Raw genomic sequence first — 25,684 nt, 5'->3', positions numbered from 1 at the left:
GCAACTTTCATTGGAGTTGCCCGAAAGATCTCAGAAATAGCTTCATCACACGAACCCTCAGTAGAGAAGATTTCTTTGTAGTAATTTACAATTAATTGCTGAACTGTATTAGGATCAGTGGTCCATTCATTGGTGGTATCCATCAGGCCCTTTATTGTATTCTTGCATTTTCGGTTAGAAGCTTTCCGATGGAAAAAAGCAAAATTTCTATCTCCATCCTTGAGCCATGCTACCTTGGATCGTTGCCTCCAGTATTTTTCTTGTTGGGCAAGTAATTTACTATGACGGACATGTAGTTGACTTTGCTCCTCATATTGTGATGGTGAGAAGGGTTGTCGCATGATGACATCCATTTTGGCTTGGAGCATATGCATTTCAGCTCTTTGGTGTTGGAACTCAGTTGAGTGCCACTTCAGAAGTTCCTGACCAGCAGTGGAGATTTCTGCTCAATTTGAAACAGCAGGTTTCCGGTTATGGGCTGAGACCAGTGTTTCTGAATAATGGCAGTGCATCTCTCCTCCCCATGCCATATTTCTTCGAACCTGAATCTCTTACAAACCGTCTTCCTACGTCTCCTCTCCGCCCTAACTTCAATAAGGATTGGACAGTGATCTGATTCACTTGGAGGCAAGGTGATCACTCTGCTACAAGGGTATTGCATTCTGCATTGCAACGATTGAAAGCTTCTATCAAGACGTTCCTTCGTGAACTTATTTAACCACGTAAACCTGCTACCAAAGAAGCTCATATCTGTGAGACCACAATCTGCCATGACCTGCCTGAACTGTGCCATTGGTGCTGCAGCACGAGGAGGGCCACCTGACTTATCTATTTGACACAAAATTTCATTAAAATCTCCAGCCATAAGCCATGGCAGGTCACAGCACTCAGCATTCAGAGTCCGGATCAGATCCCATGTACGAGTACGATCACTGCGTGCTGCAAAACCATACACTCCAGTAAAACGGTATCGAGCCGGACCTCCAGGATCTCCGATTTCTGCATCAATATGATGAGGTGAAAGAGTGTGTACGCTGACGCTGATATCATTCCTCCATAGTAGTGCAACTCCCTGCAAGTCGTCCTCATGTGGGTAACAAGCCCTGCCCGTAAAACCTAGCCTATGCATCAGATCTTCAATATGGTTTGGCTTGGCTAGGGTTTCTGCCAAGAAAATCAGATTTGGCTTCTTCAGCTGCACTAAATCAACGAGAGCTCGTTGAGTCTCATTACAGACTATGCCTCTACAGTTCCAAATAAGAATGTTCTCTTGTATCATTGTGGCCGGAAGCAGGCAGACCCAGACCGGCTGGGAGGCGGCACCAGCAACGCTAGCAACGCTTAGGGTTTTATGATGGGGAATTACAAGAAGATATTTGGTCCAAAAAGAGTTCATAATTTTTGGTTAGGTTCCTTGTATGGTGAGGAAGAGGAGAAAATCATTTTTGGATTTTTATGTATGTATGTATATATATATATATATATATATAGAGAGAGAGAGAGAGAGAGAGGAGAAAACAATAAAAAGTAAGGGGTATAATAGTCATTTTAGGACCTGTTGTGTGAGAATTAGAAAGAATAAAGACTAAACTGTTTAATTTAAAAAATTTGGACTAAACTGTTTTTCATGCAAAAGTATGAGGAGTAACGAGTATTTAATCCATAATAAAAACATACCCCAATTTATGCTTGCAATAAACATATATCTGCTACTATGCATGTCTCAATCTTTGGAAAGCTAGGGTGCCTGCCAGAGTCCAAATATGTGCATGGAGGGCCTGCCAAAACATTCTACCCACCCGAGAGCGCTTACTTACCAAGGGTTATGTTGGTGAAATGAGTTGTTTACTGTGCTCTGCTCGTCTAGAAGACACATCTCATATCTTCTGTAAGTGTCCAACTGCAAGAGAAATTTTCTCTGCTCCTCCTTTTACCTTACAGTCTTTGGATATGCCAAACTTGATTTTTAAGGAATGGATGTTGGAAACTGCTCTGGTCCTCAAACCGGAGACTTTTGACAAGCTGTTAATGTTAATTTGGTCTCTATGGAAAAACCGGAATGCTACACTGTGGGAAGGTAATCCAAAGTCAGCATCAGTTCTATTATGTAGCTCCTTAGCCTGGTTGGATGATTTCCAAAAATCTAGAATGCCTTCTGCAGTACCAAAGCAAGTTGTAAAGCATCATTGGCAGCTGGACAAAGGTAGCAGAGTAAAAATAAATGTAGATGGTGCGTTCTTACCATCGCAGACGCATGGAGGAGCTGGATGTATTGCTTGTGGTCCAGTTGGGCAATTCATGGCTGCATTTGCTCACCATCTACCTCATGTGAACTCCGCTAAGCAAGCAGAACTGCTTGCCATTCAAACTGGACTTGAGATGGCACTCCAGCTGCAGTTGTCCTCTGTCAGTATAGAAACTGATTGCCTTGCTGCTGTCCAGGAAATCATGCACCAGCCATATGATTATTCTGAATTGGCAACCATTATTGCTGACATTCATGACCTGCAGAGGCAATTCCAAGAGGCACAAATTAGTTTTGCCCCCAGAAATTGCAACCAAGTTGCGCATAGACTAGCTAGTATCGGTTTTGAATCGGGTCAAAATGAGTCTTGGCTTCACCAAGCTCCCAATTGCATTGTTGATGTACTCCAATATGATTGTAATCATCTAAGCTAGTCTCTTTCAATAAAGTCCTCTTTACTTCAAAAAAAAAATTTCTTCACCCCGTATATGCAAAAGATATGTATATATACCAATGATGAGGAATCAAGAATATATAGGTGCAATTAAACAACCCAGAATAGAATACAAAAAAAAAATTTGGGATCTCAAAATGAAACCATAAACTTATGTGTAAAAGATCAGATTGCTCAAGAATTATTTCATGCATACCAAGTAAATCAAAGGATCATATTGCACATTTCACGACATTGGGAAAAAACAAATTGATAAACCAAACAATGAAAATTAAGAGTACTGACAAAGGGTTCGTGGATAATCTTGGAGAAGCAAATATATCATGATGCAGCGATACTGTATAAAAGCCCCCCTTTTATTTGCTTGCTAAATCCAATCGAACCAAAATTTGATAGCAAGTCACCAGTTAGCCGTCCCTTAATCAAGATATGTTAGGAAACATGGTAATATATCCAAATCGAAACAATTTGTTTGCATAATTACATAACATGCGAGTCAAAACATATATAGGTTAAACAAAATCAACTGCTATAATTATGAAAATTAAACTCATAGATCATGAATCATGGTCAAAAGCAACAAACGTTGCACCAAAAATTCTAGGATCATCATGGAGTTATATGAAAATAGAGCAAGCGTGCTGATAACGTGTTATAAAGTAGGAAGAAGATAGAGAGAGAATAGTTGGGAGGAAGTAGAGGAAGTAGAAGTGTTCTCGTTCAGTCTCATTAGCCTCATTTATATAGAGGTAGGGTTTACATCAAAGTACATAACTAATGAGTATTTACGTGGACAACCACATAGATAATAATATTTACAACAATTCAACTTTTATTTTCAATATAATAATTTATTCAGTTTTTATTTTCAATTTTGAATTTATTCATTTAGGGTTTGATGGAGTGAAAAAGTCTTTTTTGCTCTCATTCTCGGCCTCACATGCGTCACACGTAGTCAGAATTGACGGCACCGTGACGGAAAGTTGACACAGGTACTATGTTGACAAAATATAAATCCAGGTATCACTTTGACAGTCCTCAAAGTGTCTAGACACTGTTCGTGCATTTTTCCCAAATTATAACATAAAGACTTTAACATAATTCGATTTTCAAACTTGCATTCCTAACTAAGAAAACGTTTAGCCACTCATGGTTTCAAAAATCATGCAAAATTTCACAAGTATAAACAAGTAAAAACTGAAAATAGAAGAGAAAGGGGAAGAAGATAAGTATAGATAATGGGAAACAGGAAGAGTCATTCTAGTACATTTTTTCTGTTGTAATTGACAAACCCTTTTCTCTTAATAATAGTATAGATAATTTATAATTTTAAGCTTCATATTATTCTTTGTGGAGAATTAACCAATCGAGTCCATATTTAGATTTTTGAAATGTAACCAGCAGTAATTGTTACATTGGAGAGGACTAAATCTTTTACTTAGTTTAGTTTTCCCAATTCCCTACACTCTTTTAAACACCAGTTCAAAACTACTTCAAATAGAGAAAACGATAGGTATGGATCTAAAGACATCAACGCTCACAAATCAAAAACCACCAGAGATGCATCAAAAGGTTACGGCCGGTGAATAGCGTCTGGACATATTAATATACCTCTAACCGGACAACCACTAATCCGGCGACTCCATTACAGGATGATTAGGAATCCTCATCCCACAATTATAAAATCCTTCGATTTTCACGAGTGAAGAGAGCAAACTCTATCATTTTGTTAAGCGAAACTGCATCGATCTCCTCACCTGCAAATGTTCGTTTCATACTTAAAACTAAGTAAGGAAGTAGGAACACCTTACCACACAGGAATGCATATTTGATGAGTTTGTAATAATATAATATGTGTGTAATAATATAATATGTGTGTAATAATATAATATGTCATAACTAATGTGTTTTATATTTTAAGACAAGGATAGACATGATAGATTAATGTGTTTTATATATGCATCTCCTCTACCCTAGAATATCCCAGTGGGATCTTTGTCTGATGAGATCTTATTAATTGCCAGTTGCAAAACATCAATATATTGCTGAGAATGACTGCAGATGGAAGATGGAGATGGTTTTGAGGCTTTGCAGCACAAAACTAATACTTGTTGCAAAGCTTTACGTGTACACATTGCATTATTTTATATTTGAAATTGAAACTATAAACATATATGAACATAACAGTAGTGGGACAAGTGAGAACAACAATTTCCATAAATTATTGAGATAATATTGAAACTAAGCATTACACTCAGTCAACGAGCGTCTGAATCAAAATGAAGGTGAAAAATATATTTAGCTTGAAAGAAAAGAGAGAGAGGGATTGAGACATTTGACTTAAGAAGTCGGCCTTTTCTATCGAGGACTGATCGAGACGACTGCATGGGAATGCAAATTTACACTGTTTCTGCACAAGTCAACAGCCCATTTCTCACCGTAAATTCCAAAGATATCCACGAATTTAGATTTCCTTGTAGGAGATTCGAAAGCAATTTGGATATCTACACACTTTCTCAACAAGTGGGGAGAGTGAGCTAACACATGGATTGAAAACGAACGCATTGAGAATCCCTGTTATGCTTTGCAATATGAAGGACCCGATTGAAAACTGACACATTGAGAATCCCTGTTATTCATCCCACGTTGGAAAAATGAATTCTTTTTTAAGCCTCTTCACTCATTGTTAGTTAGTCGTGGTTTCATAGCACCATACCAAAAGAAAAAATAGTATCATAGTGGGGAACTCATATATTCAATTTAGTGATCACACAATCCACATCAGAACTTTAAAACTCATACACTGAACTTAGTGGTCACCACTTCAATACTCAAGTTATCCACTTGATTGGCTTCATTCAATCTCGCAACGGGAAGATGGTGTAAGAAAATATGTACTGCAAAGTTAATTCTTGCCTTATATTGAGCAAAAAAGTTAGTCTATCACTACTAAGTAGTCTATTGAGCAAAAAAAAAAGATACTAAATAGTCTACTTAGTATCTTTTTTCTTTTTTTTTGGTTGAGATTATTTGGAACAAGTCCTTCCTTACCTTCAAATATTGATTATCTAACTGTCACATTTCAACTTTTGATTTACATTCTTTGACTATTGTACACGTGTGTGAGAATAGAAAGAATGGTGACCCACATCAGAAACATATATATTTTCTTGATCTTTGACGTTGTTGTTAATACAATCTGATCAACGTGACCTTCTTTTCTTTGGTTTGAAAGTAATTAGCACTGCTATAACTTTCCCACAGTTTCTCTCCCTCATATTCAACATCTCCCATATTTTCAAACTCCACTTACTTGATTTCGACATTAATTATTCTCGCCCCTTGAAATGCACCTCAAAGCCATTACCCCTCTTTCGTTTACCATAAATTCGATCTCATTTACTTTTTTCTTTTGCTTTAACCGTGCCACAAATTCAACATTCCTCATATCATTTTATATATAAAAAAATTAAATAAATAAACATTCCCCATCTCTTCTTACTTTTCTAGCTTGTACATAAGACTAGTCAATTCACCTCTTGAACGTACAAATTGCAAAGCTACCGTGCCTCTTCTAAGCTTTTTTCTTTTTTCAATAATTATTCTTATTCCATTACAATCATCAAATTCATATATAGGAGAGAAAAGATTCAAACTAAAAACTTAAAATACACAGAAATAAATATTGTTAACTACTCCAATTTCTAGTTAAAAGAAAAAGGAGATACATGTTGATGACTGAATATGTCACGTAGCTTGAGTAGTTGCATATGACTGATATGAGTTCGATGATAATGTGTCTTAGCTTGTTGTATGAAGATTACATGCCTCTATACTTGTGATAAAATGTTAACTAGCTAATGGATAATGGAGGATTATTAGTAATAAGTACCGTATTGTAATTGACTTGTAAAAAGGAATAACGCGTTAGAGAGAAAAACTTGATTCGTATATGGCTTGAATGCAAACAGAAAAGCTACCAAGGAATTAGACGTCATGATCTATTAAGATGGTTAAACAAATATATGGACGAACCCCAATCTAGCTAGTAGCGTCCTTATCATGATGTGACATAGGATATCTAGGAGGTGTAAGACATTGGAGGCGAAGTTGGTATCTTTGGATAAGAGGAGTCACCCGAAAAAAGGCTAAGTTCAATGTTCGATCACAAACAAAACGTGGAAATGTGACGCATATACTCCCTTAGAAACATGAATTCGACATCAAGCAATTTTTAGGAGCCGTACACAAGCACAAATGAAGATGCAATGGGAGTATCGGTGAAGGAAACCCTCCAAATTCAATGAGATTAGTAAAGAAAATTACCCCTTAACTATTAACTGGACGTTTCGCAGTGGTCGTGTTTTAGTTGACGATTGATTTCGTATTTCATTCTCACTTCAACTTGAGATAATTTATTTACCAATTAAATTATTAAGCATGTTCAATCATATATATATGTTCTTATTTTCCTTATAAGCAAAAGAGAAGGTGTAGTTGTATCTCAGTAATGTGTGAAAAGTTGCCAAACTTCATAAACCCCTAACGCGGTTTAACAGTTGTACAAGTACAAACTTGTAGATTTAAGTAGAGTTTTTATGTTTCTCCATATATAATGTGTGTCTTATAAGTTTTTTTGAGGTGAAAATGTTAATCTCATTCAACATTTCAGCAAATAATACAATAATGATTTACCCAGAGGGCTGTCAGTAGAAATCATTACATAGAGCACACAACCCTACCACACCCCTCACATGAGATGTGGACACCTATACCCTTTAAGGCAAAACAAAGTGCTTGAATTGGAGATGTGAATATGCTTTGCAATCTTTTGAGATTTTACGTAGGAGAATAGGAATTAAATTCCAATACCTAAGAAATTCAGAATCTTCCCCTGTAAAGACTAAAGAGTATCCAAACGTTAAGAGTGTTAGCTTAGCAGGAGAGAAAATAGAAGAGAGAGACTGAGATATTTTCACTAACAACTTGTGAAATATTGGTTCTAAATCTGTTACGTACAATGAGTAGAGAGGTACTTATATACATTTCCAGATTGCATGATAGTGTGCCACGTGTAGTACAGCTGTAGGGCACTAACTAACCAGCTAATGAAGCATGCAAGTGTACCTAATTAACACCAATTAAGCTTGATAAACGAAGAAAACAAATGAAAAATACTTTTCTTCTGTTAACAGAGAGCAGTGTAGAAGACATGCAGTGCTTGTGATCATCAATGGCCTCAGATCAGCTAACCTACTTTCGATTCAATCTTGTTCTTTGCATTTACTTATATATGCTTATATGTTTATGGCGTTATGTCTATCATTACTTGTGATGGCCATTGTGCTTATATAAACTTGTTAACACAAAATTCTACGTCTAAAAGAAAATTCATAGATCGATTATCACATAATACAAAATATTATTGAGAAATCATCTAGATAGTAGATAGTATTAAACGTGTTGAAGTTGTAAACTTTTTAGGGCTAACTAACTAATATAATATTTTCCTTCAAGAGAGTACTCAATACAAACTTATATGGGTTACTTGGTAATGAAGTATACGATTTGCGTAAGATCGAGAGAGATTATTCATCAATAAAATAGGAAAGAAAGTCAAGAAAGACTGAAGAAGTCAACGTTCTTTGCTTAGTTGTACTTGCCCACAAGTCTACCTTTCCTGATTCCCCAAGTAACCCATTCTTATTTCTTTAATCTCAAACCGCTTACATAGATTCTTCCTTCTCTCTCCCACTCCCCATAAATACCCCATTATAGCTTTTGCTTCTGCTTCAATACTCTCTCCATTCCTCTCTTGCTTCTCAAACTCTCTCACTTTCAACACAGCCTCTTTCTCTTTTTCAATATACACTCTGTTTAGTGTTTGATAAAGGTGGTTCTCACATATATCTTTCTGCTTGATCTTCTTCTTCTTCTTCTTCTTCTTCTGTTTCTCTCCAACAAAAGCAGAACAAACAAACATGGTGGTAGCCTCTCCAAACCCGATTCGAAACGAGAAGATCCAGGTCCTCGATCTCCCCGTCATCGACCTCTCCGCCCCTCGCTCAGTGGTCTCGAAGCTCATTGTGAAGGCCTGTGAAGACTATGGTTTCTTCAAGGTGATAAACCACGGCATCCCCGAAGAAGTCATATCGAGAATGGAGGGAGAGAGCCTCACCTTCTTCTCAAAAACGGTGTCGGAGAAGCAACGTGCCGGGCCGGCCAACCCATTCGGCTACGGATGCAAGAACATAGGCCACAATGGCGACATGGGTGAGGTTGAGTACCTTTTGTTCAACACAGATAAAGCCTCCATTGCTCAAAGGTCCAAAACCATCTCAAATGAACCAACCAAATTCAGGTACATCGATATATTTTTTTACTCAAGTCTTTTCTGGGTTTTGCATGTTTTTGTTTAAGCATTTATTGCCTGGATCTCCTTCAAGTTTCTCTCTTTATGTCTGAATAGTTAACGTGTTGTACTTTATGATTAAATGGGTGGTACATGACTGGTAAAATTTAGGTAGAATGTATTAAATGAAGAACGGTCGGCGAAGAAGGTAACATTTAAAGAGACTAGGGCTGGGGACAAACTGTTCACTAAGAATTGCATTCAAGTCTTCTTATCCATGTTGTTCTTCTATTTTCCTTTTTTTTTTCCCCCTTTGATTTCCAATTCTTTTTTTTTCCTTCATTTGCTCTAGTGATTCTAAAACGAAAACCAAGTTACTTCATGTTTTCATAGTCATAAACTCATAATCGGAACATATTTGAAATCAACTTTTCATCATGCATTGGATCAAATCATACTAGTGGACTGATCTTTTATTTCATCCTATAGAAAAACTCGGAATATGGGGCATGTTTCTAAAAAACAGTAAGAGTTTCGTTAAAAATATGCATATACTAATTTAAAAGAGGAAAATTAAGAACAATAATTTTCATGTGAATTATTTAAAATCATAAAAATCTTCAAAGTCACATGGAGACTGCGGCCTAAGGGGAGGTAGTACTCTCCTAGATGGTGGGATACTCTGTCAGAGACAGACTCACTCAGTAGTCACTCTTTAAAACTCAACTGAAAGTGAAATAAACAATTTTTTTTTTTTTTTGAGTGGAAAATATGAAAAAATAAAAATAAAAATAAAAATAGAGGTGCCATTATTGAATAAGGAAGATCAGATAGGGTGACCTAGTCGGGGCTTAGGTAGTACCAATATATTGTTGTACTGTTTATTAATTATTATTCTGTAAAGTTTAGAATGACAAGTCAGAGAGACTAGCACATCAAGAACGTCTAATCATGTCAATATATTATTATATGTTTTTCTTTGAAGAAAAAAGTGGGAATAGATGTGACTAGTTTTACCTAAAAACCAAAATATTGATAAAGCTACACAGAAACTGAAGCACACAGGTCGGTCGGACCCGACGTGACGAGTGTGCTTCTGCTGATGCTTATGCTTCTGCTGCTGGTAGAAGTACTTGTGAGTTTGAGTATACGTACTGGACTGATAGACTCGACTTTGTTTGGGGGGGGGGGGGTGGGGGGCCTGGTGCAGCGCTGCAGTGAGTGATTACATTGAGGCAGTTAGTGATTTGGCATGTGAGCTTTTGGAGGGGATCGCCGAGGGACTGTGGGTCCCGGACACGTCGGTGTTCAGCAGGCTCATCAGGGACGTCGAGAGCGACTCTGTTTTCAGGCTCAATTACTACCCGGCCACGTCATCGTCGCCAACCTCCAAGGTCGGCTTCGGGGAGCACACTGACCCTCAAATTCTGACTCTGCTCCGATCCAACGACGTCGGAGGCCTCCAAATCTCACCGCAGGATGGTGTATGGGTCCCGGTGCCGTCCGACCCCGCTGCCTTCTGGGTTAATGTGGGTGACGTGCTGCAGGTGAAACCCTCATCTATCTCACTCTATCTTCTGTTCATTTTTATTGCTCATGGTAATCATAACAGTCTCCCTCCCCAAAAAAAAAAAAAAAAAAAAAAAAAAGCTCCTCTGAGTTGATTGAAAGCTGACTATTGATTTGGGTAGTCACTGCTGGGGATATCTGACTGCATGTAAGTAGCTTTTCTTGTATTGATGGCAAAGTGGATGCCCACCATATCAGTCTCCAAGACTCCAACCAATCACAGTACCTATAGGGCTCTCTTGGCCTATGGGGTAAATTAATGACTAGCCATGTTTGTGCAGCAGAAGCAGCAACTTACTGAAAAAGTGAATTTGGTTTGGGTTTAGTTGGGGAGAGTGTGTTGCCATTTATGGTGTGTTTGGTTTTGGGCAAACTCATAAAAGAAGGGCATTATTATTATTATTATTATTATTTAGGCTTTACTTTGAGTAATAATTTCTCTGAGGAATAAAATCATAACAACTTCTTCACCGGCCTAGTCCCCCTTGCGTCCCTTGTTGAGGTTAATTAGTATTTTTACCCATTAACAAGTAGGGTTAGTACAATTTCATTCACCAATAAAAACATGTAAAAGAGACTGTGTTAGGGTTTAGGGTAAGTTTATTGAATTAGGGTTTAGGAATACTGAATGGGACCTTTTTCAAATATGGAAGCCTGTGGTTGAGACGTGGGAAGTGTATGGTAGAATGGTTCATGAATTCTGTAGTACAACTTTCATAAAGTTGTTGCTTGATGCTTTTACACCCAACAGGCTAACAACAATTCTTTTTGTACTCCCATTTTTCCCCCTTCAGAAATCTTATTGTCAACTCAACTTATTATCCTACGTGTTTAACAAAGCTTATATCTTAAACAAAGCTTGTATATATGGTATAATTTCGCATTATACATATCTCGATGTGCTCTACGATATACTCATAGCTTCCAATTGATTAATTGTGTTTTGATTGAAGGCAATGACAAATGAAAGATTTGTGAGCGTAAAACACAGAGCCTTAACCAACTCCTTCAAGTCAAGAATGTCAATGGCGTATTTCGCAGGCCCTCCTCTAAATGCAAGCATGAGAGCTCTCCCAGAAATGGTCACACCTGAACACCCTCTCATTTACAAAGCATTCACTTGGGCCGAGTACAAGAAAACGACTTACTCTCTGCGCCTCAGTGACTCTCGCCTTAATCTCTTCAGAATCTCTTGAAGTCATGAAGAAAGAATCTATTCTATGAACTAAGCATGCAGTAGTAAATCAAGCTAGTCTAGTAGTTCTAAAGGTCAAGTTCTTTTTCCTTTTTCTCTTTCTGCTTTGCAGGTCTTAGCGACTTAGCTTTTCCCCAAGTTTTGTTGCGCATATGAAGTCATAGACTTTGCTAGTTTGTACTTTGTACTAAGGGATGGGAAAATGCTAGATGTACTTATTAGTATCATCAATACAAAATAGAAAAGAAAAGAAAATAGAAAAGAAAATAAAAAAATTATTAATATACCTGTGTTCCTCTCTCTCTCTCTCTCTCTCTAAAGAAACTTCAAAAACAATTTAGCTCCCGTGTCCACTCACCGTTGCTATAAACACCCATGGAAACCTTTCAAAAAAAAAAACACCCATGGAAATGTACTGAAAATGATACATCAACTAGTAATGGTCCAATTTCAATTTATTAGGGTTTTAAAATGCTCCAAACACATCAAAGAAAATATGATTCTGATCATGAATGGAAGTAGAGATGGCAATGGAGAGGGTAGGTTAAGGGGATTAAGTTACCATTCTCATACCCGACTTCATTCCCCATCCCCTTACCCGCCCCAATCCCCATAGTAAGATATTGGAGATTCCCCGCCCCCATCCACATTGGGGATTAGGTCCATGTACCCGCCCCAATCTCCATTAACAATATTACTAATTTATTATATAAAAATTCATACAAATAATTATAGATTGTAAAATATGAAGTTAAAATCAAACATCAAAATAAAATAAATTTCTTATTTCAATCAAGGAAAATTGACATGTTGATAAAAATCTTTTATTAAAAGAATCTTCATTTTTTTAAACATATTTATTAACAGAATTTAAATATTGACAAAAAAATGAAGTTTACATAAATATTTATTTATAAATAATATCAAATATATATATATATATATATATATATATATATATATATATATACAGATTTTATCCAGAGCGAGGTCTCGCTTTGAAATTTCAGAGCGAGGTTAGGGTTTAGGGTCACTTTTTGATCACATATCCACATCTCGACCGTTCAGTTTTTAGGTACTAATGTATAGATCATCTATGCAAAATTTCAGCCAAATTGATGATCTTTAAGGTATTTAACTCACTTAAACCAGTGGACAAATTGAATCTGTCCAACCTAAACCGTACTAGCTTTAAGGCAGTTATCAATGCCTTAACGACCATCAATTTGGTTGAAATTTTGCAGAGATGATCTATACATTAGTAGCTAAAAACTGAACAGTCGAGATGTGGAAATGCGACCGAAAAGTGACCCTAAACCCTAACCTCGCTCTGAAATTTCAGAGCGAGGCATCGCTCTGGATAGGATATATATATATATATATTTCAGATAATTAATCTTATTGGGTGGGTATGGGGATGGGGATTAAAATACCATCCCCGCCCCGTACCTGATTTCAAAATTCAAATACTAGGTATCCCCATCCCCGTTACCCGATTTCCCCCGAATTTCTCCCCTTTAGGGTCGAATACCCGATAGGGATTTTTGTTATCCCTAAATGGAAGTGAGGAGTATGGCTTTGCAACAAGTTATTCATTAATTTTTATTTTTTATAATTGAATTTTATAGAAAAAAACCTGGCTAGGACAGATCGACTAAAAAAAAAAAAAAAGACCTGGCTAGGAGAGAATAACAGGCCAACAATTAAAAAAGAAAGTTTAAAAAGGGTGATTTTTACAAATAGCTATAGAGCCACTCAATTTTAAAAACTTGGTTGCTGAGAAGGAAAAACCTTTCCTCCCTTCTGATCTTATTGGTAGATGCCACGTAAAGTTCTCGTTTTTCTTCATCACAAATTGCTATTAAGAGCATCTCCAACAGTGATACTTATATTCATAGCTAAAAGTGAAATATAGCTAGTTAACTATTGAGTTATGCTCTAGCAGAATACCTAAATCCTATGTTGTCGGTGAGCTGTGACCTGTTGGTAAATTATAATTCCAATATTGTAAAAGTCATGGGTTTGATTCTCACTTATATATGTAAGGGTGGGGTGGGCTAAGTTAAATTTAGGTTTTAGTTAAATTCTCTCTCATCTCTAGCTAAATATAGCTAGAGAATTTAGGAAAAGTTAAATTTAACTTTTGTTTAGGTATTCTGCTGGAGTAGAATTTTAATATAAAATTAGCTAAATATTCAATTTATTTTGAAATAAGTAGTCTATTAGAGATGCCCTTACTAAATTTGTGATGAAACAACCTGGTCCTGTACAACTAATACCATGTACAGCTTCTGGGTAGATTCTCAAATGAAAGAAATCATTGTACAAAAAATGGACCCATATTGTTGTTTTTGGCCGCAGGGTATCCCAAGATGATATTAGAATTTCTGGTAGATGACCTACTTTGAGATCCTTCTTTCCCAGCTCTGCCTTCTTCTATGGTCCAGAGTCCAGAATGCGCCATAAATATCCTCAAACCAAATAAATGGCAATTGTTTTCAATGCTATTATATAAAATGGTAATTGAAAAATGAAAAACCTTTCCTGTTTATCTGTGACTCTGAGTGCCCTAGACATCCTTATAGTGACTGTGATGCTGATAGGGTGATAGGACCAAAGATTTTATAGTAAAATACTGGGGGCGCACGAACCTAACCAAAATCGATCCTTATCATTTGGGATATGATGATAAGCCGTCCAGACCAAAAAGAAAATGATTTCTAAACAGTATATACATATAATTGTATATAACTATATATATAGGTTACACAACTAGCTAGAGTGGGGTAATTTCCTAGAAAAACCAGGAATGGGGCCCCCAAAGTGCTTCCTGCAACTTCAGCCAAAGAGAGCGAGAAGCGGGTTTAGAAAGTCTAAAGTTGAACTTTCTATTTGAACTTGAATACTCTCGGTTCAAATTGCATTGTCACTAATATGCTAGATTTATGGTTATACTATGAGGATTGATAATAATATAATATCATACATTAAAGGAGGGCCATCCTCAATTCGATACGACCCGACATTTGAGATTGCGACCCAAAATGATCAAGTTAAAGTAATCAAACGATAAAAAATCGAAATGGTCGGATGAATATTGTTATGCTGAGGACCTGAGATTTATAGAGTACAAGGAAGCTTGTCTTGCAGCCGAAGGGGTTTATCTTGCGCCTAAGAAGCTTTTGAGTTTCTCTTGACAAAGTCAAAAAAAAAAAAAAAAAAATTAATTTGCAACCCGAAAGCTAAATAAAACGGAAAAAATGATAATCAAGTAATAAGCCAAATGCTGTTCGACTGTCACGTAGTTTTTAACAAAATGCGTGATACATGAAATTGACAAATTGTCAAGCCCCTACAGTTTCCGATGGGCTGAAGGCTCTCATAAAACTCGGCCTTCAAATAATACATCACAATCAGTCTGTACTTCAATGAATGTTCTACAGAATTATTTTATCTTACACATGCTGGCTGTTAGAGAGAATTAAGTCAGCTTCAAAAATCATGTTATTGAGCTTCGGGATGCACTTCTGGGGTTTTATTAGCTAACCCACGATGAGCACAAAGATGTCCCTGTGACTAGACCTGAATCTGAGACTGTCGTGAACACTTCTTTCGACTGGTTTTGTTGAGGGCACAAACACAAGTCTCAAGAAGTTCATAATCCTCCTCCCAGAACAAGAGTGATGCCTTCTCAGGGTTCTCCAAAAGCATTTTGGAAGTTAGGTAACCGGCAATTGTCCATGTCTGGTGAAGCCGGGATTGCTTGCCTATAAATCTCCCATTTTTTGTATCATAATATTCAGGCCACTGATCCATAGAAAGCCTCTTCTCCGCCAAGGCAACTGCCTTTTCTGCTAATTCTGTCTTTCCCATCTTGATGCAGGCCAATGTAAACTAAGATAATACAAATCAGATAATTAGGTAGAGTATTTATCCTGTTATTCCCTGTACTCCCACAATTGTCTTTCATTATTTTCTTGTTCAATAACTCACAATTGTCTAAAGCACCTCCCCAAAAGTCAAAGAAGGATTATTACAGTATGAAGGAACTCTTTTTGTGAATTATTACCTGCCATAGGAGTGTTGGCCAAGATCCGCCATTGTGATATGACCATGGCCTGCAATTGGAGACAATAAGTGCATAAGCAAAAATATCACCAACGAGAAAAAGGTTATGCTCACAACCAAAAGATCGTCGAACATTGAGGTTGACTAAAAGGAATAAAGAATAATAAATTTAGAGTCTCACGTATTCTTTGGGTCAGCACCAGTAATTATACGCCATTCTTCATACTCCAGAGCAGGGTAACAGATCTTAAGAGGCATTTGGGCCACGAAATCATCCCATTTGGTCTCCATCAAATTCAATATACCCTCATTCTGTTTCTGGGTTCCCAGAGATGATACAATGGACCAAAGATTTCCAAGAGTGAAGAACCTAAAATCCATATGGGCGGGTTGTAAATTGCCAATGAGGTAACCACCTTCCTCAGGAATCCAGTCTACTAACCAAGAAGGAATTTGATCTGGATAGATATTGAACTTGTTGATGGCATCTGTAGAATACTCCTCTGTCTTATAACGGTAGATCTCATTGATCTTCTTCATGTCCACCCAATAGTACTCTCTAATGTGAAAAGAAAGTGCACTAAGTCGATTGTTGACTGCAGCCACCAAATTTTTTGTTCCATCGTTGACAATGAGCATTTCACGGGAGCAGCGTAGAGCTGAGTAAAATAATGCCTGCAAATTGAGCTGTCATAAGTTAATAGAAAAGCAAGGAATAGAAAGATAAGGCAATGAGAAGCAACCAGAACAATGGGCCACATAAGAAAGCAAAACACATCAAAGAAATACTCTATTAAGTTTCTTTAACAGCCAATAACTATGCAGATACTTTATCAGTTAAAAAGGCAAAATGCATGAGAAAATACTCACCCAGTTTCATAGAACACCATCCTTACAAAAGCCTCTGATCAAATCCATTCATCGTGTTTGATGGTTTAAAAAGAATAAGAATACGGTTTTCTCCTAAGAAATCTTTGGTTTTAGCAACAGGGTGACTGTTTTATAAAGAAAAAACAACAATGTGGAGTTGTGGACCAACACCCAGCTCGGATATAACATATACAAAGGTATGAGAGCATTATAACCAATTCCAACTTACTTGGATTTCAAGGGGGTGTCCATGAATACCCATCCGTCTGTCAATCATACAAGAACCATCGGTGACTAACAGGGTAGGAAACATGTCAAATCCATCAGTTAAACACAGATTAAGGATCAGTCTTATGCCTGTCTGGACATCCACCCTTTCTTGTAATGTATAGTCACCAGTGATCTTTCCATAGGCTCTCAACAGAATAATCCACCACAATCCTGTCAAAATAGTTCAATTTTAAATCAGACTAATGATGCCTATTGGAAGATTGGCAGATCAATTTAACCTCCTAATCTATATAATGCAGCACTCAGCCCATAATCAAAGGAGTAAAATAATAAAAGAAACAACTAAACAAAAAGGATATGCGGTACTTAAGCACCAATCTTGGGTAGCAGTGTAGCAATCCAAAAATAACTGAAGTACTTTATGCATCATAACTACAGAAGTACAGTTAAAATACCTGAATCAACAGGTGCAACACGTCCGATGGCCGATTCACCAAAATCAGGATCTAAAACTTCCTCAAATTTTCCATCACTTCCATCAAGAGGAGCAGTCCTAACTTTGAAGCTTGCTGGCATCAACCCTTGCCCAGGGCTATAACAGTCGACTGTCTTCTCCCAGCTCTAACAAAACACCAAAAAACAATTACATGTGTGAGATGTCATGAAAACGTCCAATGCTCAATGAGGTTTCATATTACCTAAAACGTAATACAAGGCCATGGTAATTGCAATTCTCACAACACCACAGCATGTCACAGTGGTATAATTAAACTAGTTAAATTTCATATAAGTGGAATTGATGGACAGTCTAGAAAGTGTCCGAAGCTACTGTAGCAACAAAGTTGAATTAGCATTGGATTGAAGCATTTTTCCCGGGAGCGGGAAGAATATACAGCATTATCCATATTAACACGTAACAATGGTCACCATCTGAAAGTAACTTTTGCTTGTAACTAACAGGATAAACCAGAACAATGCCAATGAAACTAACTTAGCATTGTCATAAAAAACTTTGAAGGTAAAAAGAGACATCCGAATGAAGGTAAAAAGAGACATCCGAATGAACACATATTTGACATCAATGGCACCAGACATTTCTGATCCCATTTTATTAAACATTAAATTCAACTCTAGCAACAAAGCTGAATTAGCACTGGATTCAAGAACTTTTTAATTTTTCTCGGGTGCAAAAGAATTTACAGCATTATCTTTATTAATACTTAACAATGGTCACCATCTGAACTTAACTGCTGTGCTTTCAAATAACAGGACAAACCAGATCACTGCCATTAAAACTAACTTAGCATTGTCATAAGGAAATTGAAGGCAAATAGAGATTTCCACATTGCTCACATATTTGATTAATGACACCAGACAGGTTCATTTTTTTATCCCACTTTATAAAAAATTATGTTCTGTGTTGCACATCTCTTTATAGGAAAAAAGCCACTTGAAAGTTAAATTCATTCAGTTAAATCAGGCATTCTGATAAGCAAGATTACTCATAATTTTATTAGATATTAATCATATTATACATCAACAACTGTGACAACCATATGATCCAGATGGGAAATGAAAATTATAATTCATAGTAAATAATCAAGCTGCAGCAACTTTAAATATAACATTTAAAAGCCTGACATTACCTGTAACTGCAAAGTGTGAAGCAGAAAGTTCTTGACAATCTCAGCTTCTCCATTGAGCAAGAAAGCAAGTGCCGATGGGACGAAATCTCGAATAAAGACCTGATCATAATTGAGCGGCGTCTTGTCTGCTGGATCAATGGCAGCAAGAGTTCCCACCGGATTCCCACAATAATCGACAACTGAATCTTGAAGCAGTCTCCAGGCCTCCTTTTCAATTTCCGACAACTCTCTCTCAACTTTGGAGTCATTCAAACCCTTGGAATCACCTATATTTACATTTACATTTGCGCCATTAACCTCTACCCTAGACTCTTCTTCTTTGACCACATCACCATGACCTGTCTCAATCCTCTCTATCACCAAAGGTTGCATATTCAAGCCACCTTGAATATAAATACTCTCAAACGACTTCCCATTAACCTGACTATCCACCGAGGTCGAGTGGTTCCTAAAATCCGACGCGACATTCCTTATCACTAAAACACCCCTCTTACTACCATTACCAACTCTATTTACACCACTAGTACAAACCCCAGGCCGATGACCCCAATCCGAATCGGAAACATTAAAACCTCTCCGATTCGGATCAATTGCACGTATGTACCCTAAACTCCTAGATCGTAATTTCGACAAATTATCAACGACTGCATCGCTCAATTTCGGTCCCTGAGAACCGAAAACCGAGGAGCTTCTGTAGCGATAGCCCATTAGAATTCTACAACAGGGCCTCATGCCACAGATTCCAATACAATTGCTACTGCTCATCCTATTCTATATCACACTGATTATTTTTTTTTTCTTCTTTTTTTCAAATTGAGTAGTAAACTAAATTTAGGTATTTCTGCTTCTGTTAATCTCGGAAAAATTACAAGTAACAGAGCTTAACAATACTCGTATATATCTAGAAGAATCACTAAATAAATCAAAATTACTTGAAGAAAATAGAGAATGAAGATTACTTACAGTTGATCTGAGCGACGAGCTTGAATGAGAAAGCTGAGAGAGAATGTGTAGAAATGCGGTTCAGGCATTGGGGTTTTTATAAGCAGAGGGGGAAAGGGGGAACGTTAGATCGGGAGGTGCGTAAGTACGATAATACCCCTGCACGTGCTGGGGTGTTTGGTGAAAAAGTCTGATGCGTTAATGGGGGGTAGGACGGTCTGTTCATTTCTGAAGTGGATCAGTAGTCGGTTGTGGTCCCCGGGGGAAAAAAAAATGAGCGGAAAGCAATAAAGCGCGCGTTTGCAAGTTGGGGTTTGTGACACGTGGCGGGTTGTGAGTGGGTGATATGCGAGGTTCTAACAGTGACGGGGAAAAATCTGTTTGGGGACAAACAAAAAAAAATCTGAATAGAGCAACGGTCTACAAAACGTGTGCCGGAGGCTAGAGTCCTTGACCAGATAACCATGCCAACAAATCCCACACGTTTTAATAAATAAAAAAAATTTGAAAGAGCAAATCCCACACGTTTTTGTAACGTTATTTGTAATTTTCTATAAATGTAAGTATCTAAAGGCAGCTATGGGCTGGGGAATAGTTCAACTTTCAAACTTGGTCAAGGCCTTGGAGTCTATGTTTACCATACTAATTGGGCCTGATGGGCATCAATAGTTCGGTTGCTTGGGTTGTTGGGGATAGTGGGCTCAAGTGTGGGCCTTGGATCTAGCTCAGCTATCAACTATGTTGGACTTTGGGCTAGAAAAGTTTTATGTTCTAGACCTTTTTGCATCTCGAGATCTGGCCGGCTTTTAAACCCGGATCGTTTCAGATCCGCCGTTTCGCTCACATCGTGATTAGTGTCTTCTGGGTGTTTCCAATGCATTCTCTGTGTTGATTATATCGAAATTTGAGTACCATGGTACTCATTTTCGTAAAGAAGAAATATAGTTGCTCCTCTAGCTTGTTTTCCACATAACATTGACCAAATCATGCACCATGTCACCTACATGTACAAAATAAGTGCGAAGAATAACAAAACTATCTGTAAACTTTACATTATCTCATTATCTTATACCATTGTTATATTATGGTTTCACTAGACTAAATAAGTGTCTTTCTGAGAAATGTGTTACATGTAGTGCATGTATTATCCTCAAAGTAAGCACTTTTTAAGAAATTTGAAATCAATTTGAGTACCAAATGACGTGATAGATAACACGTCATCACGTTTGATACTCAGATTTGATAATAATATTTGAAATATCAATCATTTTCATTGCTAAACTAATTTGGACTGTATTTCCAACAACATGGTCCATATCAAAGAAAACCCAAAACTTATTACAACAATCACATGAACAAAACTGGCTCATTAGTCCTTTCGGCTTCTTTTGTTCCGGTACTCGACTTTTCCAACGGAAAACTATTCAGGGTGTTTGATTGCGTATCAAGTGGTTCAGTGACTTCAGTCTTACAAGTAGGGGGGGCAGAAACCGAACCGTGAGCAAAAACCGGCCGAACCGCCCCGGATAATAGGTTGCGGTTACCGAACCGGAAGAAACAGTGAAGGAAAATGTACTGGACCGCACCGGACCGGGTCGAAACCGGTGTCTTTCTTTGAACCGACCGGAATAAACCAAACCGGTCTAATTATATATTATATATTAATTTTAATTAAATTATATTGATTTTAATTAAATTTAAATAGGTGTCATTTTCTAATTGGTGTAAAATAGGTTACATGTGGGCTTGACCTTACCTGATCACCAAAAAAAAGCCCTAACCCTATGCGATCCTATTAATGTATCTCATTCACTCTCCCTCGCCGTTTTCACTCTCGACCCACTCTCTTTCTCGACTAAATCTCCTCATCTCTGGACCAAATCGCCTCATCTTTCGACCAAATCAAACCAAATATCTTCATCTATTGCCGATCTGCCTCATCTCTCGCCGTTTTAACGGCTATAGATGGACTCGGTATGAAGTCCGGTGAACCCTTCCTTGCTCATCTTTCTCTTTTGTTGTTTCTTGTTCTTGTTCAGATGAAATTAGGGTGCTTAGATACACTTTTGTAGTAAAATCAGGGTGCTTATTTTCTTTGGCGTGAAATCAGTTTGTTGTTTGAATTTCTTGTGTTGTGAATATGTTGGTTCTTTAAATGTTAAACTGATGTGAATAACCAAATATGTTTTCATTTTATTGGCAGGATCTGTCGTAACAACGGTTGATGATGAAGAGTGATTGATGGGTTAAGGCTGTGAGGGGCATGTTGTTTTGGACCTTTGGTGTTGGCAGCAGGGCATGTTGTTTTGGTCTTGGTTGCAACCATTTCTATGCTTTCTTGAACTTTTTTTCAAGTTTTAGAGATCAAGAACTTTCTTTAAAGTTTGAAACTCTTTTATTGTTCAATTTTGGTCTGTAAAGAACTAAGTTTGTTGAATTTCGGATTGTAATGGACTAAGTGATTAACTGCTTCGGATTTGTCAAGCTCTGTAATGATGTAATGATCTAGGTTTCTGGCTTTTTGCATTTCCAGACTGTTTATGGTTGTTTAACTTGTTTCTACATTTCCAGATTTTTGCTTGTTTATGTTCAAAGTGTTGTTTTAAATGTTTTTGATTGATTTATATAACTGTAAAAATCGGCCTGTAAATTATTAAAAAAAAAGCCCAACTAAGACCGAACCCGAATTAGGCCGAACTGAATTTTCGGCCCACTCTATTTACAAACAGTTTTCGGCCCAGATTTAGGCCCAACCGACATATACGGGTCGAACTCGGTTGGATCCAAAACCGAGCCGGGCCAACCCGAGCCCAGCCCTACTTACAAGGATCATACTCGCGTTCTCAACGGCATATAATATGAAGAAGAAGACCATCGAGAAAAGATTTCCTAGTTGCTTGACCCGTGTTTTACATACGTGTGATTATACATAGAGTCTAATGCGATTCCAGTCAAGGCACTAGGCTCACTTAAATCATTGACTAATATTTCTAACACACTTTCATTCTCGTTTGAATCCATGTTTAGGGTCGTGGGTTGATTATATCACCCATGGTATACATGAATTGAATATTATATCTTTGCTCTATTGTATAATTAAATATTGGGTTAAGCGTATCATGCGTATAAGTTATAACCCAATGCAAGGTTAATTTAAGTCAAAATCAATCTATTAATGAACTCTCCAATAAAATTTCATATGTGTTTAAGTAAATCTAAATTGTGTCTGGCCCAAACTCTAGGTTACTTGACCTAGTGGTAATAGAGTTATTAATTAGAGATAATCTCGGAGAATCTTAAAGATATCCATTCAATGTATGATTATATTTCCTTGTACGATTCAGATTCTATGCATTGTAATCATCCATATAAAGAGGCCCCTATTATCAATGAGAATACACAGCAATTTTCTCTCAATTCCTGCTTCTAATATGGAGTTTCTAAACCCAAACGTGCTTTTTTTTATCAAATTTAGATCATTTTTGTTTGTTTATCATCATCAACATATCGTAAGTGGAAATCCCGTTCAGGTAGTCAAATGATCTTGCCTCAATTACTGTTTAGCGGAAACCTTATTGTGCGAATGAATCAATTAACAATTCATAAGCTTTCATCTGTGAGAATAAATACAAGCTAGTAATACAAATATATTAGTTGTACGTAGAAATTCTTATCATTTGTCAACGTTGTAGTTGTTTTGCAACTAAACCACACTGACGAAGTGTATAATTAATTAATTATTAGTTAACACATTTGACATTTTGCGTTCACCTACTCGTTTTTTTTTTTTTCTCTACTCTGATATTTCAAGTCATGAACTAGAGGCGACATCACTAATTAGCATGCTTATCTTTTTGAGACCATCAAGTTATGGAAGCGAGAATATCAATTTTGGCATGAAATTAATTAAGTACATTAAATTAATGAATCAAATACCATATTCTGGATTATGGCAATGCTTGTAGGAGAGCTCCTCGCTAGAAGTTTTACTTAGTTTGACAAAGTTTATAGCATGTTGCTCAAGATATCAAAAGTTTGTATTTGGCCTTATCCAAATTATAGACAATTGAGGTCAAGAATATCGATGATATAGCTCCATATATATGTTACTACACGCATCTATTAGTGGGTTTAGGTTAACTTACACTTTCTAATTCAAATTGTACCATCATGTTGAATTCACTAGTCATGGTACGGACTGTAGAAAACAACTGCACATATATTGGTAGACTTTGCTAATAATCGAAACGAAATACTTACCGGATAATTTCATTTAGATAATTTAGAATTATTAGAAAGAGACCTTATAGTACTTACGAGTTAGTATTTTAAATTGTTATTTCTAATTTTTTATTGGACTCAATGATGGAAAAACTCATATATTTTATATACTCCGAAATGCCATATAATTTTCTCCTAAGAAACTTGAAATGTTTGTTAGGTTTATCGGATAACCACGAAACTACGTACTCGATACATAAATCAAAATAACTAGGTTTATGGTTCTTTCATTTTGCTTCTTGAAAGGTATGTATATGGACATGAATGATGGCTAGAAACCCTCACTCAATTGTGAACCCCAAAAGCTTAATTAACCTAACCAACTTAAGCCTTCGTAATGTGATTCTCGATAATTAAGTTTCGCTTACACAATGATTAGAACAATGACATAATGAAAACACAATTATTGTAGCTAGTTCTTAATTATCAAGTGTGCATATATATCTCATATATGATCAAAACTAGAACACAAACAAGGGCACTTACTTAACATGTTACGGGTTGGAAAGATATTCTATACATTTTAGGGGCTTGAACCCATAAGCAACAGACATTACACAAAGAAGTTAAACTAATTAATCCCCCCAACAGGGAAACTAGTGGCTCTTAGGGCTTTGACAACCTGATCGAGTTGGGAGCTGCATTTACATTACATATAGGAACCCTCGCTTTCAACACAAAAGCTTCACGCAAGGAAATTATAGAGATAAGATTCAAGGTCGCACCAAATAGCTAAGCATGTGTTTTATGACATATATGTCCTCCATTTGTTTTGTGTGGTCCAGTTGTTCCTGCGAATTAAAATCCCATGTGGGTTCTCAAATCTCATTCATCTGTATGAGTGTATGACCACGTCTTCCTAGAAATGATGAAATATGTCTAAGCATGCTTGGCTAAGGTTTCGTGTGGTTGGTTGCCTATGATGAATTGTGATTAGCAACAGCAACGTCTGCGGCTTGAAACGTTCTCTAATTGAGGAAGTTTAAGAGCTGCTTTAGGGAGGGTGTCTTGTTTTCTTATTTTCATTAAGAAATGTGATGGGTTCGTAACCTTAATTAGCTAGGCTCTCATTTCTAATTTCTAATCTCTAATTTTCCAGAAGCAGGCTGCTAGGATCAGATTCATGAACTTTTGTTCGGACCATAAAGAAAAAGAATCTTGAATTTTGAAAAATGATCGTATTTGCCAATTGAATTGGCACTACCTTAATTTATTTAAAGCAATTTATCAAACAATCTATTTGCCTACCCTTATGCAAAATCATGCTATACCATTTCATGGTTCAAAGAATGTCTAATGAGGGTAATAATTTGGAAAATAGATGTTTACTAAAAGTGAATATATCTTTTCACTTGCTCTATTCGAACTTAAGACATTTAACTTTACAAGTTTATGTATTTGATCGGTGATCAACTTGTGTGGGATTCACTCGCTCATGTAGGTCAGAGATACACGTAGTATATCTCCGCTTGTATGCTGATCATGATTCATGAATTGGCGTCGATATGTGTGGAAAACAATGCAAATGTTAAATGGTTAATTAACAAATGGCGGCTCCTTGCTAGCTAGAAGATACATATGCATGAATGCATGATACAAATTGGATATTCAAGTCGTAGCTAGGTAGGGTTAGTTTCCTTAAACGTAGAATCAATCAGATGATATAAAGAGCTCGAGCTAGCTATTCTTACAGGAATTGTCAATTAAAGACGGGCATAGCTGAAAACTTTGAAATAGTAGCAGTCTCCTTTCTCACTATTGCTTTGATTGAGTAGTCCGCCCTAGCTTTAAAGATTTTTCTTTCACTATTACAACCAGGGGCGTAGCCAAG

At 36.9% G+C, this 25,684-nt stretch overlaps 3 protein-coding genes across 3 annotated transcripts; 1 reads left to right on the top strand and 2 right to left on the bottom strand.

The window, feature by feature from the left end:
• Positions 1-412: 412 nt before the first annotated feature.
• Positions 413-1,279, bottom strand: LOC133711233 (uncharacterized). The gene has a single exon (XM_062137388.1). It carries the CDS (start codon positions 1,277-1,279, stop codon positions 413-415), a length of 867 nt encoding a protein of 288 aa, XP_061993372.1.
• Positions 1,280-8,507: 7,228 nt separating this feature from the next.
• LOC133711008 (gibberellin 2-beta-dioxygenase 2-like) lies at positions 8,508-12,093 on the top strand. The gene is made up of 3 exons (XM_062137167.1): positions 8,508-9,060; positions 10,262-10,598; positions 11,574-12,093. Exons 1-3 carry the CDS (start codon positions 8,681-8,683, stop codon positions 11,814-11,816), a joined length of 960 nt encoding a protein of 319 aa, XP_061993151.1. The 5' UTR covers positions 8,508-8,680; the 3' UTR covers positions 11,817-12,093.
• Positions 12,094-15,090: 2,997 nt separating this feature from the next.
• On the bottom strand, positions 15,091-19,639 carry LOC133713023 (alkaline/neutral invertase A, mitochondrial). The gene is made up of 6 exons (XM_062139147.1): positions 18,631-19,639; positions 17,440-17,605; positions 16,983-17,194; positions 16,065-16,558; positions 15,885-15,933; positions 15,091-15,709 (listed from the first exon to the last, which is right to left on the bottom strand). Exons 1-6 carry the CDS (start codon positions 19,393-19,395, stop codon positions 15,392-15,394), a joined length of 2,004 nt encoding a protein of 667 aa, XP_061995131.1. The 5' UTR covers positions 19,396-19,639; the 3' UTR covers positions 15,091-15,391.
• Between the last annotated feature and the right edge of the window lie 6,045 nt (positions 19,640-25,684).

The sequence above is a fragment of the Rosa rugosa genome, chromosome 5 (assembly GCF_958449725.1).
Source record: "Rosa rugosa chromosome 5, drRosRugo1.1, whole genome shotgun sequence".
Taxonomy (NCBI): domain Eukaryota; kingdom Viridiplantae; phylum Streptophyta; class Magnoliopsida; order Rosales; family Rosaceae; genus Rosa; species Rosa rugosa.
This window is presented reverse-complemented; position numbering and strand designations above follow the sequence as displayed.